Source organism: Panicum virgatum, chromosome 5K (assembly GCF_016808335.1).
Source record: "Panicum virgatum strain AP13 chromosome 5K, P.virgatum_v5, whole genome shotgun sequence".
In the NCBI taxonomy this organism is placed as follows: domain Eukaryota; kingdom Viridiplantae; phylum Streptophyta; class Magnoliopsida; order Poales; family Poaceae; genus Panicum; species Panicum virgatum.
This window is the reverse complement of record NC_053140.1, coordinates 9232519-9250824: the sequence shown is the minus strand read 5'-3', so window position 1 is coordinate 9250824 and position 18306 is coordinate 9232519. Positions and strand designations below refer to the sequence as shown.

General features: G+C 48.8%; 3 protein-coding genes across 3 annotated transcripts; 2 read left to right on the top strand and 1 right to left on the bottom strand.

Moving 5' to 3' along the window:
- On the top strand, positions 1–2837 carry LOC120706148 (protein INVOLVED IN DE NOVO 2-like; the record flags this gene model as incomplete). The annotated part of the gene is made up of 5 exons (XM_039990721.1): positions 1–699; positions 826–906; positions 1527–1802; positions 1937–2149; positions 2251–2837. Coding segments are annotated over 5 exons (1497 nt in total), but the record flags the coding sequence as incomplete, so codon positions are not given.
- Positions 2838–2890: 53 nt separating this feature from the next.
- LOC120709662 (putative E3 ubiquitin-protein ligase SINA-like 6) lies at positions 2891–4434 on the bottom strand. Its single transcript, XM_039995335.1, has 3 exons — positions 4249–4434; positions 3850–4133; positions 2891–2948 (listed from the first exon to the last, which is right to left on the bottom strand). The coding sequence occupies exons 1-3, from the start codon at positions 4432–4434 to the stop codon at positions 2891–2893; spliced, it is 528 nt and encodes a 175-aa protein (XP_039851269.1).
- Positions 4435–13978: 9544 nt separating this feature from the next.
- LOC120710489 (putative E3 ubiquitin-protein ligase SINA-like 6) lies at positions 13979–15292 on the top strand. The gene is made up of 2 exons (XM_039996164.1): positions 13979–14220; positions 14382–15292. Exons 1-2 carry the CDS (start codon positions 14128–14130, stop codon positions 15117–15119), a joined length of 831 nt encoding a protein of 276 aa, XP_039852098.1. The 5' UTR covers positions 13979–14127; the 3' UTR covers positions 15120–15292.
- The last annotated feature ends 3014 nt before the right edge of the window (positions 15293–18306 follow it).

The window sequence follows — 18306 nt, the reverse complement described above, 5'->3', positions numbered from 1 at the left end:
TGGTTGCATTCTCATGGCTACTCGAGTCTATTTGTGCAGTGCGATGCCGAGAACTTGGTTTGCAGCAACTGCCTTGCCCAACTCCCAAAGGACAAGTGCTACGCGTGCGGGCACGACGGCGCCTACCGCCGCAACACCACTCTGGAAGACGTCGTCGGCTGGCACAGGGTCCTCTGCCCCAACGGCGCGTACGGCTGCCAGGCCTACGTCCCCTACCACCAGTGCGGCGACCACCAGCGCGAGTGCCCCTGCGCGCCGTGCGGCTGCTCGGAGTCGGGCTGCTCCTTCGCCGGCTCGCCGCCGATGCTCCGCGACCACCTCAGGGACGCGCATGGGTGGCCCGTGGACAAGATCCGCTACGGCAGGCCCCAGGACCTCTGCCTGCCGGAGTCGCAGCGGCGCCGCCTGCTCGTCGCCGAGGAGGACGGGCGCGTGTTCCTCGTGGTCGCCGTGGGCGCGCCCGGCGAGTGCCACGAAGTCTCGCTGGCGTGCCTGAGAGCGAACGCCGCGGCGGGGCCGCAGTACACGTGCAGGATGTGGGCGGTGGGGGAGGCCGCCGGCGCGCTAAGCGTGATGATGAAGATGGAGGTGCCAAGCTGCGGGGTGCCCGGCAAGGCCGCGGTGGTGCCCCTGGTTGTGCATCGCAAAATGCTTCACGGGGCCTCCTCGGAGATCCACCTCAGCGTTCGCATAGACGAGGTGCGGACATGAACGCAATAAAGAAAATTTCAAAAGTTTTGATTAGGGTTAGAATTTAGTTTTTTGTCCATAGCAATAGCTTGATTAGATCTGATAGCTGCGTTCTTTCTTGTGCGAAAAATGCAGGAACTTGACTCAAGATCCAACGAGCTTGATGAGCTACCTATGCAAAGGATTTACCATGAAAGCGACAGAGACAAGGAAAAGGTCTGATGGTTTATTGCTACTCTCACGTTCTCTCCCATAAAAATGCTGAAGTTTTCTCTCTTTGCTATTTCTTTTTGGTTGCATGATATTCCTCGTTTACTTCTCGTACAATTGTTTGCATTTTACAGTTGCATGCGGTTTAGCATTATAGGAATTAGGGTAAAAAATGCAGGGAAGCTGTACAACTTTGTATTTTCTTATAGAATATTATGGAACAATCTAGATGGTTATTCCCAAAAAACCAACCAAAGCCATGGAGGTGAAAGGACTGACACACTGCTCAGTTAATCATACTTATCTAAAGAACCACAATGCAGGTGCCTTAACCTTGGGCCGTAGAGTAAGAAAAGCATTTAGTCATTTACTTTGTTGGGATACAATGATGCTGTTGCGAAATGCATGTTCCTGTTTAGTAATTTCCCTGTAGTATACTAACTATTTTGAAAACTTACCTCAGGCATTTGTTGTTGAATGCAGAAAACAAAATTAAAACTAAGCATATTAAGATGGTGACATTGGGGCAACATTGAGCCATTGCCCATTGGTCACATATTTATTGTTTCATGATATGTCATTTCTTCAGAAACTAATCTACGAAATGTTATCATGTGGAAATGCAGAGGGACAAAGAAGCTGCTCTAGAAAAGGTTCTCAATTTACAACAGCAATTAGATGCCAAAGAGAATCTTGAGTTAGAAATACAACAACTGCAGGGAAAATTGGAAGTTATGAAGCATCAAGGTTTAGAATCAAAGGAGAAGATAGATGTACTGAGTCATGAACTACAGGATAAGTACGATGAAATGGAGTATCTGGAGTCAATGAACCATGCTCTGTTTATCAAGGAAAGAGAGAGCAACGATGAGTTGCAAAATGATCGGAAGGAGCTGATAGCTGTAAGCTACCTCATTGATTAACCGAGTGTCCAATATTATGTTTTGTGTGCCTTTTCAAATCAATTGACACCTATTTATGCTTTGCTTTTGCTCACATTTCATGCCATTTCCCTTCTGGTTGGTGCATGCTGCAGGGCTTTCAGGAGCTTGCTGCTGGCCGATCAAATATAGGTATCAAGGAAATGGGTGAACTTGATCTGAAAGCATTCGGAGATGCTTGCAGGAAAAGGTCATCGAAAGAGGATGCAGAAGTCAAATCTGCTATGCTTTGTTCAGAATGGCAAGAGGAAATTAGAAACCCGAACTGGCACCCCTTCCGGGTTAAAGTGGTTGATGGAAAAGAAATGGTATGGCCCTCGATCAGTTACAATTACTTTCCTGCTTCCCTAAACGTCTGCTAGTAGTTCATTGCTACATTGTAACATCTGATGGGCACTGTCTGGTGCAGGAAGTTCTTTCAGAGGAGGATGAGAACCTTTGGAAGCTGAAAGAAGAGCATGGCGAAGAAATATATGCACTGGTAACAAAGGCATTGGTTGAGATCAACGAGTACAATCCCAGTGGCCGCCACTCCGTACTAGAGCTGTGGAACTACAATGAGGGCAGGAAAGCAACCCTGAAGGAAGCCGTCCAGCATGTCATGAAGCAGTGGAGGACTCACAAGAGAAAGCGTTGATCCATTTGGGTTCATCTGCCTACGCTCGCCTGAGCTGGGGCACTTGAACTAGGCATGGCGTCATTTAAATTTAGCCTTAGTTCGTTAGTTGAAATTAAACTCTTAATGATGATTAGCGTTAAGTCACTGGGTTTCCATCTGGACTTCCCTAATATAGCATTGACATGAATGCTGCTATATATATTTTCAGAACGTGAACAACGTCATGGATCCGCAGTCCAACTGCCGCAGAGGCATGTAAGAGCTTGCTGTTCATGCATCTTAGATGTCGGGGCAATGATTGGCAGCCATGCCCATGCAACACTCTTGAACGGCAAAAGTTTCTATCAGGTGTTAATTAAGTTTGCTGCTGAATGCTATTAAGGTTTTAAGATTTCCGAGTGCATTCTTGTTGATCGCTGAATGATATTGCTCACAATACAATACTACTAGCAGAAGTACTGCAGAACACATCTATTAGACGGTATTGACTGCATAAAAGAATAGAAAGCAGAGGCTATACTGCCGGGGTTACAAAGAATGCTTAGACATTATTCACTTCATATAACCGAATACAATACGATATTCTTGTACATTATTCACTTCTTATAACCAAATACGATACGTAGCTATTCGTATACTTGCCAATCATTGGCATGGTAGAAACAGTACGAGGAATTTACTAAATGAAAATTTATACATATTAAACCATTAGTAAAATGTACCGGTGGTCCCTAAACTTGAAAGGGTGCATCACTTAGATCTATCAACTCCAAAAATGCATTTCTGTGTCCACAAACTTGTAACGGTCTGTCGTGAGACGTATAGTATCTTGGAGAAGGCAACACATACAACACTCGTAATGTCACCAGCACCACTGCAGGTTTGGGCATTTTGCAGACGCGAGCTGAGGAGTTGGCTGAGGAGGGAGGGTGAATTGATGTACGTAAGTATTGAATGGTGAACTTGATGTACTAAGTATTGAATGGTTTGCACATCAATCCATTTAAATGAATGAGATTTGCTCCCTATCAATCGTATTGAATGGTTTGTACTTTTTAGTCATGGCCTACCAGCTTCCATCCATTTTCATTTCATTTCCTTCATAAATTTGATACTGTAATTTGCGTTCATCACAGTCTACACTCAACAGGGTTGTAATCATTCTGTACTTGCTCCTAAGTTTATTAGAGATTTCCAAACCTGTTGTTCACATGTTTGGGGGAGCGGATAAATATATTTCCAGGAACTGAATTCGAAAGCTTATCCGTTGATTGGCACCTGGAACACCTTGTTCCAGTGCAGCGTCATCGTCACCTCCCGAGCGAAGCCGACGGCGGCGCCGTCGTCCCCGCTGCCGGTGCCCCCCCCCCCCCCCCCCCCCCCCGGTGCGCGTCGCGGATGTGGTCGTGGAGCAGTAGGCCCGAGTAGGCGCAGCCCGGGAGCGGGAACGCGCACGGCGCGTGGTGGCAGAAGACGTCCTGGTGGGCGCGCTTCTCGGCGATCCGGAGGCGCCGCCCGCACCCGACGGGGCTGAACGCGCAGGGGAGCAGCATCGCCGCGATGGCGCGCTCCAGCGGGCGGCACCGGCTGAGGCCGGTGGGGACGCGGCACGACGGGCACGTCCCCCGCATGCGGTCGCAGCAGCCCCGGCACACGGCGTGCCCGTTCATGCACTGCTCAGGTTAAGAAACGCGCATGGATCAGCAGCACAGCAACATAGTACACAAGACCAAGAGAGAATAGAAGATGGACGACGTGGCGGCCGGCTTATGCCTAGAAGATCGCGGCCTCTAGCAGCGTGGAGCAGAGGTGGCACTCCAGCACGTCCGGGGCCAGAAGGATGACTTGGAGGATCGTTGGCTCCTCCCTGGATGCGGGGGCTCCCCGCAGCGCGGCCTTCGCCTTGTTCGGCGTGGCGACGCCGTCGGCCGCCGCCGCAGCCGCTGTGGCCATGTCCCTGCTCCGTTTCTCCATCGCTGCCCGCCCTCACGCACAGAGCTCACTCCAAGCAGGCAGATTAGGGCCGCTAGGTACAGCACAGGACGAGCAGGTTTACTGTTCGAAAGCCACAGACAGCACTGGGTAGTGGGTGCCACGGGCTTTATAGGTGAAAGATGTGTGTTGCGACTTGCCGATGCGACTTGCTGGGTAGCGGGTCTGTGCAGACCGATGCCGAAACTGCAGCAACCGTCATTCAGCCATTGATGCGCCCCCATCAGCATCTTCATCGTGGGCAACAGAGGGTGGGTTGTGCCAAGAAGGGCATAAGTAGTCATAACCACAAAGCACAGAGGTCGCCCTTATAATTGCACGGCTGCTTGAAAACTAGTACGTAGTTTGAATCAATTCTAGAACCTACCGTGATTATTACAACTCTCAGTCATCTGTTCTTCCTCTTGCAAACTAGTACAATTTGAATCAAGTATGGCCCTGTTTAGTTGGTGAAAAGTTGTTGACTTTAGTACTGTAGCATATTTCATTGTTACTTGACAAATAATGTCCAATCATGAACTAATTAGGCTTAAAAGATTCATCTCGTGCTAATCAGTTAGATTGTGTAATTAGTTTTTTTTTCAACTGCATTTAATATATGTGTTCAAATATTCGATGTAACAGGTTCTAGTTTTACCTAGGTTTTCAACTTTCAGTTATAGTACTGTACTAACAGCGAGATCAACTTCTCCCCAAGCCCGTGTCTTAACTCCTCCTTTTAGTATTCCTGATATGGTTTCGTGTCATCATCCAGATTATAAATTTCCATGGTTTCTGAGCGTCAGATGTTTCGTTCACTTATTCTGAAGAACTAGGTGGGCTACCCGCGCATTTGCACGGCTAAATATTATATAAAATTACATTTGCACAAAGGCGAGCCACGTTGTGGAACTCTGGCAGCGAGTCCTACAGATTGATTTTATGAAGTCAACCTGTTCTTCTCATATGAGTTCTGTTTATATTTTTAAAAAGGTAAATCTGTATTATTTATGAAAACGTGATGATGATGTCAACACGTTTTCCTCATATAGTTTCTGTTTAGATATGTGATTAATGTATTCATGTGCCGGGTGTTACGTACATTGGTTGCGATGAGGAGTATTTTTGACGAACTTTATTATAATGGTAGTGGTGGGTAATTTAAATTTCTCTTATTTTCTCGATAAGGGGTATTTTGGACTAACTTTATTATAATGGTACTGTTGGGTAATTTAGATTTCTTTTATTTTCTCCAATTAACGTGAGAATTTCTAAGCCTTGAGAGCGATTATAGAGGCTCCGTTTGTTGGCCAAATAATAAGATAATAAATTATGTGCAAATTTATAGGTGAAAAATGGATAGACTGTTCGAAGCCACACGCAGCAGCGTTGGGCAAAGATGTTGACCAAGATGTGTGTCGCGAGCCTGCAATGTGATGAGGATTTGACATGTGAGACAGACCTGTAAATGAGCCTAACCTTTGGGATTGGGTGCCACGTCTTGACACTAGCCATGTGTTTGGTTAAGGTGTTGCAACGAAGTGGGATTTCTAAATCTTGCTCGTCTCAAAGTCCATCACAGTTTTTTTACAGCCTCTCAGTTGATCGCTTCGCTTGCATGGCAATCCTACAGCGTAGAGCCGCAGGAGCTCCAAGAGGCGGCACTCTGAAGCTTCATGCCGTAATTGGGTATTCTGATGAGCTGTCAGCCTCTAATGGCAGACCGCATTGTGTTTAGCATACAACACAACGGCTGCAACTCGTTTACTGCAGAGCAGCATCGGTAGCTGAACTCGTAACTCAACTGTCACTTACAATGAAGTGGTGGCGCTGAAGTGTGCAACTGTTGCAGGGGCGGAGGGCCTGTTATGGCCCACTATGGCCCGCGCCATACCTAAAGCTCAATGGAATTTTTAGTACCTCTGCATTTCAGCCCAGTCCAACAAGCAAAGAGCAAGGAAACTGCAGGGAGTCAGCCTCCTTGGCTCCTCCAGCGCTCCACCCGGCGCTCCCTCCGCAGCTCCACTCGACCCCGATCCCCGAAGCCCTAGCCGTCGCGCGCCCATCGTCCACACGCTCTGCGCGGCTGACTTGTTCTCTCGCCAAGCGCCCGAGTCGCACCGCCGCCCGCCGTCCACTTGCGGACTCGCCCCTCGGCGGCCACTGGCCGGCCTGCGCCCGGTGGCCCCGCGCGGTCGGCCCTGCCCCCCGCCCCCTTGGCCCCCGCCCTCGCTGCTCCCAAGTCCCAATGGACTCCGGCAGGGGTAGCAGCATAAACAAAAAGGGAAAAAGGAGAGCAGTACGTTATGGAAGAGGTACTAAAAAGATATTCTTGTTTGCAAATTGCAATCTTTATTCAATCAATCAATCAATCTCTTGTTTGCTGTGAAGAGCTTGATTTACTTCAATGCAATCTTTTGTTTGCAGATCTGAAGGGCTCAGAGTTTGTCAAGATTTTGCAAGCCTAGCACTAAAAATGATTGAGCTCAACAGACATACGATGTTCCCATTAGTTTATCGCCTAATTGAGTTGGCATTGCTACTACCAGTAGCGACCACATCAGTTGAAAGGGCTTTTTCAGCCATGAAGATAATTAAAACTGAGTTGCGGAACAAGATGTCTGATGGTTGGCTTAATGACTTAATGGTTGTGTATATTGAGAGGGAGATATTTAAAGGAATTGATCTTCAATCTATCAAAAAGGCATTTCAAGTGAAGAAAGATAGGAATATGAAATTGTCGAAGCATCCTAAACGCAACTAGACTGAACGCAACTAATAAATTTATCGGTATAACTCTATACTCTAATTGTATATCTCGTATTACATTTAATATTTTAACTCTAATGTTTCACTACTAATTTATGTTTTCTCTTTGTTTAACAGTTTATTTTGGTCCCGTTGTTGATTTGATGTGTAATCTATATGTTTTTCTTCATTTAAGTTACTTCTAAACAATAGTCTTATTGTGAACTTTTATTTCCATACAATATATGAATGTAGTTTAGAAATGCACCGCCACACCTAAATTTTTGGTTGTCCTCCGCCATGGTTGCCACTCTGCCAGTACTTGGTCCGCAGGCAATGAACGCAAACATCTGCACTTTATCTCATCACCTATCTATTATTACAGAAGATTGAGAGGACGAGAAATTGCAAAACACGATTCTCTCGTTGAATGAGCCGACTCTGGATTTGACTTGGCCTCAACGCTGCGCCGAGCAGACCAAAATGAAGTTGCGACTCGAAACAAAACCGAGGGATCGGCTCAGACGTAGGTATACTCCAGAGTCCAGATCATTAATTTCACTCAAATAATCTTTTGTTTAGCTATTTTTTTAGTTTGCATTATTACAACACCCAAAATACTCTATTTTTTTAGGGAACAGGAGAGGGCATGCATGTTTCTGTACAAGATAAATCGGGTGGTGTTGGGCAGCTCGAACGTGTGTTAAGGTGGTGCTAGATATGAAAGAAAAAAAGATTCTCCGGTGTAATACATTGGAGCGCAGGTGCTAGACTAGCACCTTCAAACGTTTGTATCTTATTTGGGCACCCCGTGCTAGAGGAGAGAAGGGTGGAAAAGCTGCACTTGTGGACCTCATGTCAATCCATGGTGAGGTGCAAGATGGTGCGATATATTAGATCAAAATTGGTTAATCTAGCAACTATGATGTGGCTTGATCTGGACACCACCTCAGGTTCCATACATTGTGAATGCCCTTAGAGCTACATCTGTGTTGTTTTGCGCGTGGTACATGGGCAGGATGGTTGGTAGCCAACTAGCCATGGCATGGGCTGTTAGTAGGTAGCTCCATGCCTCCATAGCTGATAGCTGTGACTGTTCTAGTTTGTGTGTAATTTCATCAGAGGTTAACAAATGGACGCCGTGGTTATAATTGATGGAGTGTTGATTCTCTGCATGGCAATGTTAGATGAATGGCATAAAGGCCTGGACTATGTTATAGCTCGATCGCAGCAGTTTGCATAATTTTATGATTTCCTTCAAAAACAAAAATGGATAACAACAAAGTGTTCTACTGTAGAAACAAGCTCGGTGCTATGTGCCTTGTCGGTGCTATGTGCAAAGTTGCAGAACCTTCGTTGGAATCTTGCCGTGTTTAGTTCCAGCGCAAAAAAATTTTGTGTTGGAATTTTGCTAATTTGGAGTACTAAATAAAGTTTATTTACAAAACCTTTTGCACATATGGGTTGTAAATCGCGAGACGAATCTAATAATGCTAATTAATTCATGTTTAATAAATAATTAGCAGATGGTTACTGTAGCATCACTGTTGCAAATCATGGATTAAGTAGGCTCATTAGATTCGTGTTGCGATTTACAGCCCATCCATGTAAATAGACTTCGGCTGTGTTTAGATCCGCAAAAAGTGGTAAAAAGAGCCACATCAGATTCTGTAGCACACTATAGCACTTTTCGTTTGTTTGTGGTAAATATTATCCTTCCATAGGCTAACTAGGCTCAAAAGATTCGTCTCGCAACGTACATCAAAACTATGTGTAGTGCACCCGTCTAAACCCAGAGGGTGAATACTCGGGGGTTAGCTAGGATTAGCCCAATCTCAGAGGAAGAACACGATGAACACAGTTGGTTTAGAGTGGTTCGGGCCGCCGGTGCGTAATACCCTACGTCCACTGTGTGTTGTATTGCTTGCGCTCTCCACCTCAGTCTCGAGAGAGTCTGAGGATCTATGTGTATATGTGTTCTAGCGGGCGTGCTCTCCCTTTTATATGTCCAAGGGGAGCACGTATACTGAGCGGGGCCTCGACATGTGGACCGGCGATGTATTATAAACTACACTTTGGCCTTCAATGCCTCAGATCCGGAGAGGCTTGCGCCTTAATGCGGGTGGGTGAGGGAACTTCCAGTGGAAGGCTTGCGCCCGCGCCCGCGTCTGTGTGACACGTGGCGGCTCCGGACCCCTCCTGAGCAGCTACCTGAGCCGAGAGCTCACGGGGGTCCGGATAGGCACGTGGAGGTCCCGGACCCACCTGCGGGGGTCCGGGTCCGCGGCCACATGTGCTGAGCATTTCCACCTCTGGGACACGTGGTGACACCGGACCCGCTTCCCGCTCGGGGACGGGTCCGGGACCGTTGGTCCGTTGAGATGGAGTTGGACCCCAAGGGTCTGGCTGCTCAGCTCCTTAGGGCGTAGTTACGGATAACTACGCGAGTCTTGACACAGTAGGAGTGGGTACCCTAGCTGCAGGGTACCGACAGAGGCCCCGGGCCCGTCTCGGGAGAGGCAACGAACCCGCAGGTGGGGCCACTACTGTGAGCAACTTGGCTGCTTCTGGCGCCCAACGGTGCGCGCCGCAAGGGTCTTGTCCTGCGTCGTCCATCCTTTGGGTCACCTGCTGCATCATCACGTTTGGACCTGCACATGACTCAAGGTAGATGCTTAGTAGCGTGCCCATGGGTCCCAAATTCTGTTGGCTGTAATCCTTTGAGATAGACAGCTAGGTTCAGTGAACGGAGCTCAAGGGGCCGGCCTTTAGGTTAAGAGAAAGTCCGGACCTCCAGGTTCCCAGTCCTAGGTACTACGGCACTCATTCACAGGAGGTGGTGCGTGCAGGCTTAGGGTACGGAAACAGGCTAAGCGGCTACACCGCTCCGGACCTCCCCGGAGAATGAGTGCGCTTCCCTGAACCTGCAGGTTCCCAGGGGTCCGAACCCCTCTCTTCCATAAGGGGTCTCGAGTTAAGTCACTAACTAGCCAACTCAATTCGGACCATAATCACCGCACAAGAGTAAGAAGCCACGTGGGGTTTAGCGCAAATAGAATGCGTATATTAAAATTGGAATTTAACATACTTAGAGGCGAACTGAGAATAAACTTTTCCTTTATAACTAGATGTACATGAGATGTGCGATGTAAGCCAGAACACGGGTTTATGAGACTGGAGCTGTCCGGACCTCTGGGCCTCCAGTCTTAGGTACTACGGTACTCGCCCTAGGGAGGTAGAGCATGCAGGCTTAGGGTACGGAACCAGGCTAAGCTTCTACACGGCTCCGGACCTCCCCGGAGGGTGAGTACGCTTCCCTGAACCTAGTTCGCAGAGGTCCAGACCCCTCCACGGGGGAGGCTCACCGGACTGGACCACACGGAAGTACTACCTAGTTACAAAGGAAAATGTTTTATTCCCTGCTGGGCCTCTAAGGGTAGGACTTACAGAGATGTAGAGTCGGGGGTGCGATCGGAGTCGGCTTTCCGCCGGAGAGAGCCACCAGAGTCGGTTTAGTGCAACCGGAGTGGGCTTTCCGCCGGAGCGGGCTTGGTGCGACCGGAGTCGGCTTTCCGCCGGAGCGGGCTTGGTGCTACCGGAGTCGCCTTTCCGCCGGAGCAGGCTTCCTCACATGAGTGAGGTATGCTGCGAGCTGGAATTTGTTGAAGGTGTGCTCCCCCAGACCTGCTTGATGACGAGCTGGGAGAGCATGACCCGCTGTCGCCATCCTGCTGACGCGGGCGCTTGCCGCGCGAGTTCTGGCCCCCGGGCGCTCGCCACCTGAAACATGGTGATGGCGAGCCGATGATCAAGCGAAAGCCAAGCACCCCCTACCTGGCGCGCCAAATGTCGTGGTGTGCAAACCCACAGCCAGGTGGCGTAGTGCACCCGCCTAAACCCAGAGGGTGAGTACTCGGGGGTTAGTTAGGATTAGCCCAATCTCAGAGGAAAAACACGATGAACACAGCTGGTTTAGAGTGGTTCAGGCCGCCGGAGCGTAATACCCTACGTCCACTGTGTGTTGTATTGCTTGCGCTCTCCACCTCAGTCTCGAGAGAGTCTGAGGATCTGTGTGTATCTGTGTTCTAGCGGGCGTGCTCTCCCTTTTATATGTCCAAGGGGAGCACGTACACTAAGCGGGGCCTCGACATGTGGATCCGGCGATGTATTATAAACTACACTTTGGCCTTCAATGCCTCAGATCCGGAGATCTTGTCGTCGGCTTCCGTGCGTAGCTTCTGACCAGGGATGGTCTTGAGCTGTCCTGTCAGAGTAGAGTCTAGCCTTTGCAGCCGCGCGTCGAGGTCATGATAAAGCGACGAACTACTGACTCAGTCCACTGTAGCAGCATGCACTGTTGCTCCAGTCAGTAGCTGGTCATCATAACTCATCGCCCATGCGCGCGGCGCTGAGTCTTTAATGCTTGCCTTGGTAACTGACGAGCCGCCTCGGTAACTGGCGTTCCACAGTGTGGACTGACAAAAGCTGCCACGTGCCCAGAGGCAGCAGAGCCTGCATCAACCAATCGAACTTAATGCGGGTGGGTGAGGGGGCTTCCAGCAGAAGCCTTGCGCCCGCGCCCGCGTCTGTGTGACACGTGGCGGCTCCGGACCCCTCCCGAGCAGCTAGCTGAGCCGAGAGCTCACGGGGGTTTGGATAGGCACTTGGAGGTCCCGGACCCACCTGCGGGGGTCCGGGTCCGCGGCCACAGGTGCTGAGTATTTCCACCTCTGGGACACGTGGTGACACCGGACCCGCTTCCCACTCGGGGACCGGTCCGGGACCGTTGGTCCGGTGAGATGGAATTGGGCCCCAAGGGTCTGGCTGCTCAGCTCCTTATGGCGTAGTTACGGATAACTACGCGAGTCTTGACACAGTAGGAGTGGGTACCCCACCTGCAGGGTACCGACACTATGCAATTAATTTTTTTATTTACCTATATTTAGTACTTCATGCATGAGGCAAAAAATTTGATGTGATAGGTGAATAGTGAAGTTTGGAGAGAAAGATTTTGTAACTAAACACAGCCTTCATTCACCCTGTTCGGCTGCTGGGCGGCTGCGGCTGCTCGGCTGCGGCTGGCGGCTGCGGCGTGAGTGCAGAACCAGCCAGCACCAGCCGGCCGGGCACCAGCCAAAGCACCAGCCGAACACAGTGATTTAGAACTCCATGCATTTGTCGAAACATTCGATGTGCCGTTTTTTTTGCGTTTACGGGGTTTATGGGGTGTGAACTAAATAGGGCCCTTCCATGCGTGTGCCTTTGCTTATCCATCTGGCTGCTTCTTTATCTTGGTTGTATTTAGATCCGTAAAATAGTGGTAAAAAGGGGCGCACCGAACACTGTAGCACACTGTAGCACTTTTAATTTTTTTGTGGTAATTGTTGTCCTACCATGACCTAACTAGGCTCAAAAAATTCGTCTCGTCGTGTACATCAAAACTATGCAGCTGGTTTTTTTATTTACCTACATTTAATGCTCCATGCATGAGGAAAAAAAATTAATGTGATAGGTGAATAGTGAAGTTTGGAGAGAGAAATTTTGAAACTAAACACTACCTTTTTGAACAACTCCCTTCCATGCGTGTGCCTTTGTTCTACGTGCAGTGGCCAGTTTCTTCCTGGGCTTTGTTAGGTGCAAAAACTTTTGAATATAAAATACTGTAGTACTTTTATTTGTATTTGGTAATTATCGTCACCTCATAGATTAACTAGCCTCAAAAGATTCGTCTCACAAATTACAGATAAACTGTGTAATTAGTTATTTGGTTTAGTTACATTTAATATTTCATACATGTATCGAAAAATTTAATGTGGTAAAGAATCTTATAAAATTTTGAAATTTTAAAAGAACTAAACAATCCCCTGGTCTTGTCCCAGTCTCCCTCTCATGTCAGAATGTCAGAACTTGCATGCAAAGTTTTTTTTTTGAAAGCTAGCCTGCAAAAGTTCACGCGGTGCAGTTAATGTACCGCGAAAGCGAAAAGAAAAACAGTAGTATTTTTTTTAAAAAAAGAACAGTAGTTCCTGCGGAACAGTACTTCAAAGAGTTACAAAATTTGCAAACTGTTGACCCTTTGATGATTTTTTTCAAAAAAAACCTACTCTTTGATGAATGAAAAGAGTAAACTGTTTGCAGTTTTGTAGCCTATTCTCAAGATGCATTTCAAAATCCCAAGTGTCTCGCCTCATCTGAGTGAGCTCAGTGGAACTTGGAAGAACTGGTAAACCGTAGCAAATGACGCGTTTATCCCGTGACCAGCGGATCATAGCACTGTTCGTTTATTTTTGGGTTCGGCTACTGTAGTATTTTCGTTTTTATTTGGTAAATTGTGTCCAATTTTAAATTTTAAACTAATTAGGCTCAAAAGATTCATCTCATCATTTACATCTAAACTATACAATTGATTATCTTTTTAAATTATATTTAATACTTCATGCATACGTCCAAAAATTTGATGTGACAGAAAATCTTGAAAATTTTTAGGAACTAAACATGACTATGATATAACATCTAGCAACTATGGTAGGTAAATATTTTACGATGTATTAAATGTAGGTAAATAAAAAAACTAATTGTATAGTTTTGATATACACGACAAGACGAATTTTTTGAGCCTAATTAGATCATGGTAGGACAATAATTATCACAAACAAACGAAAAGTGTTACATTGTGCTACCGTGTCCAATGCAATTTTTTTTACCACTATTTTACGGATGTAAACACAGCCTGCACAAGAGATGGCAGAGCAGCAGCACAAGAGGGGCTCGCCGCTGGACAGTAGTAGTGGCCGCCTGACCCAGGTCGCCGAGAAGCTCAGGGAGCCGGAGGCCATAGTACCCAGCTGCGTGGTCAAGCAAGAAAAAGAAGAGCCATAGGAAGGAGAGGTCGGCCCTGTCGGCGTCAGGAGAAAGGGAGCTGTGGCGCCGGCGCCGTCGGCGGCGGCCATGGAGGACGAGCCGCAGGTCAAGCTGCGGTTCGGCTTGTCCTTGTTCCACTGCCGCGCTTGCCTCCGCCCCCTCAGGCCTCCCACGGCCAAGGTGAGCTCTCCTGCTCCTACTGCTCGTCCTCTTCCTCTCCTTGAGATTGATGGATGCAATGATCTTTGTTCCCGGAAATCTTGAATATTTCTGCACCTTTGCCGCCTTTTCGATTCACTGGTAAACGCAAAAAAACTCTTTGCCGCGTTTTCTGGTCGCAGTGCAGCGCCGGGCACGTCGTCTGCGACGCCTGCCGCGGCAGCCACGCTCCGGAGTGTGCCGGCGCCGCCGCCTTCGTCCCCAGCCTCGACGTGGACGTCTACGTGCGCGGCGCCAGGCTGGCGTGCCCCAATGCGGAGTTCGGCTGCGAGAGCTGCTGCGTCTACTACCAAGCCCGCGACCACGAGCGCGCGTGCCAGTGGGCGCCCTGCTACTGCCCGGAACCGGGCTGCAACGCCTCCGACTCGCCGGCGAGGCTGGCCGCCCACTTCGCCGCCACCCACGCCTGGCCCGTCACCGACGTGAGCTACGCGAAGGTGCACAGGATCGCCCTGCCGCGGGGGTCGGCCCTGCACCTCCTCGTGAGCAGGGAGGACTCGCAGGTGTTCGTCGTGTCCTCGTCCGCGCTCGGCGCCGGCGCCGGCGCGGCGGCGGCGGCGGCGGCGGCGGCGGCGCTGGCGTGCGTGCGGGCGAACGGCGACGCGGTGGCGGGGGCGCCGCGGTTCCGGTGCACGCTCTGGGTGCAGGACGCGCGCGGCGGCGGGAACGTGGCGAGGGTCACGTTCGAGGTGCCGAGCAGCGACCTGTCCCGCGGGTTCGTGGCCGCGGAGCAGGGCATGTTCCTGGCCGTGCCGCCGGAGCTGCTGCGCGACGCGCCCGGCGAGGCGCCGGACCTCATGGTCCGCATCGACAAGGCTGCGTCCGCCGCTGCGAACTCCCCCATCACTCCACCAGCTTAGGTGAACGCCCGACCTTTGTGTAGCAGCGCGTGAGATCTTCTCCGGGTTCATCACAGTTTGATATGTACTGAGATCAACTCTGGAAAGAAAGGAAGATCATCCAAACCAGGGATGCTTTTGCATTGTACGCTCCCTAATGGAGAATTGTGATTAAATGATGTTACAATGCTGCCTGTTTGCTTTCCTCGCGACGCATCAATCGTTCATGAAGCGCGCACCCATGTCTTGAGCAGACATGAGCATGAGCTTGGGGCACCGGGCACGCACATGTTTTGGAGCTAGGAACAACTCTGCACATCGTCACGCTTCCACTGGCCTAGCAGCCTACTGCCGCAGAGCTATGCACAGTCCAGGGCAGCTCAAAAGGCTGTTCCCCATTTCCCCGTCATGGTTCTGACCATAATCACAAAGTTCCTGGGTCGAGAAACGGGGTCGAGGGTCGTCATTTTATAAAATTGTGGTACGAAAGGGGTATACATCTATGGAACGATAAATTATTATGTGGGACGCGACCCTGATTCATTGTGGTCGATATCTTCGGATCGATAAAGATAAAAACTATATATGTGCTACTAATGAAGAAATTAATCTGAACATGCATATAAGAAACATATAAAAAAGTACATTTAGACCATGCTATACGTACTCAGCTCATTGTCTAACAAAAACCACACCAATCCACTGTCCTTAATCTCCTTATCCCAATTAAATCTGCTAGCAATGGGGCTGCGACCCCTTTCAAACCGGGACACGATCCAACCTTGAATGGGACACTGACCCTCTTCGACCCCGACCCTCGAATCGGAACGACGTTCCCGGGTCGAGGGACGAGGCATCGACCCCGAATCCTGTGACTATGGTTCTGACCGGCTTCCGTGAGCTCCTCCAAGGGCCGTAGCTGGAGGCGGTGGACACGTTTTCTGGCTCCAGTTCGCCGGAGCATCCTAAAAAGAGCTTCCGCCTTCAGCTCTCTTAATTTTGTTTTGAACGTAATTCAGCTCTCTTAATTTTTTTTGAACGTAATTCACCTCTCTTAATTTTATGCTGGTGAAGCTGTCGATGGGGGGGCAACAGCAGTGGTTGAATCGGTTTCTGCCAGTTCATAGGTCCCACGAGTCCCATCAGATCAGACTGGTGGTTAAAAAATTAGAAAAGCAAATCAACGGACAGTGCGTGCAGAATAGAAAAACGTTGCCCACCCAAGGAGCTGCTTCCACGCTAGCTCTGGCTCCCATGTTCAATTTTTTAATGGGCGATGATTCGACTCTCAAATATGAGTCGACTTCTCTCTCCCGCAGGATTCGTGCGCCTTGTTCGACCAACGAGCTAATCAGCAGTGTTTTCCAAATCAGCCATCCAGCCAGCCGAACAAACCCGTGTTCTCCAGCAGTTGCATCGACTTCTCCCGATGCCATGTAAAATGAAGATTCGGTCACTGGAGAAGTCCTTACTCAAGCACGTCCTTGTCTTGTCGCCTTAACGCCAATGTCTTCCTTTCCTATCGCTTTCGCTTTGCTCCGGCTAGTCTTCGTCACATCGTGAGGGCAGCCGCAACCGGTCGGCAGTCTCTCTTCCACGTAGATGCAGGCGTCCCAATACCGAGCGGACCCCGATGATGCAGGCGAGCTGGACGTGACGACCGGGCGAGAAGAGGAGCGCGGTGGCCACAGGCGGGAGCTCGGTCTGGCCGCTCGACGTGTCGACTGGTCGAGCCCGACGATCAAAACATCCGAGCGAGGCTGGCACGGCCGCAGGTGCAGGGTAGCGCAAAGGTAGCCAACATCGCGCGAGGTCGACGCGGGCCGCCGGCGCTACTGGTGTGGCATGTTCCTGGCCGTGCCGCCGGATCGGAGCTGCTGCGCGACGCGCCCGGCGAGGCGCCGGACCTCATGTCCTGTGTTCCGCAGCTCCACCAGCCTCTAACTCAACAGTGTTTTTCTCTCACACTACTCCAGCACCAACCACCAGCTCTGGTCCAACAGTGTTTTTCTCTCACACTACTCCAGCACCAACCACCAGCTCTGATCCAACGAACATAGTGACGTCCGCGTCGACAAGGCTGCGTCGGCTGGAGGGAACTCCATCACTCCACCAGCTTAGATGCCCGACCTTTGTGTAGCCGCGTGAGACCTCCGGCTTCATCACAGTTTGATACATATGTACTGAGATCAGCTCTGGAAGATCATCCAAACCGGAGAAGCTTTTGCATTGTACGCTCCCTAATGGAGAAAATGATGTTACAATGCTGCCAGTTTGCTTTCTTCACGACGCATCAAGGTTCATGAAGCTCCCATGTCCTGGGCGGTCTTGAGCGTGAGCTTGGGGCACAGCTCTGCAGTCTGCACATCGCCAAGCTTCCCTGAAGCCTAGCGGCCTATCGTCCACTACTGGCCTAGTGCCAGCTACTGCACAGCTTTGCTTGACTTGTCCCAGTGAAGAAAAGATTTTACTCGTACGTCCTTGTCTTGTCGCCTTGCAGTTGATATTACATCAGGGCGAGTACCAACACCGCGTCTACAGAGGGGTTCGAATTCCCGTCACATTTAGAAATGGTAACGGGCGATAGTCTTAGTGGTCTCTTCCCGGTCTAATAAATTATTTAAATTTTTTAGCTTAAAATTATATAAAATTAGAGTACAGTTCTTTTAAGATCCGGTTCTTAGATTTTCTAATTTAAAATCTTGAGTCCTTTAACACCCCTAGTTATATTAAAAAATCTTATTATTTAAAAGTATTTAATAAAATTTTATTATAAAACTAATTGCAAAATTCTGGGATTAAACTACGAGATGAATCTAATGAGGTATAATATTCTATAATTACTATATGGTTACTATAACATCACTGTTGCAAATTATAGATTAATTAGACTCATTAGATTAATTATCCATAATCACATCAAATATTTGATACTGATTATAAAAACTAAATATAAGTTAACTATAAAATTAATTGCATAAATGAATACTAATTCATGAAATGAATCTGTTAAGGCTAATTAATTTATCATTGACATCGAATTATAACCTAATTAGATTTAATAGATTCATCTCGCGAATTAGCTTCTATTTAATCTTACTATTACTAATTGGAGGCTCCTTTTGAGTCTCCATGTGAAGCCACCTAAGATCCTACGTGGATACTCTAAAAACAATAGAGAAATTCTATAAATTCTCACAAAAATAAA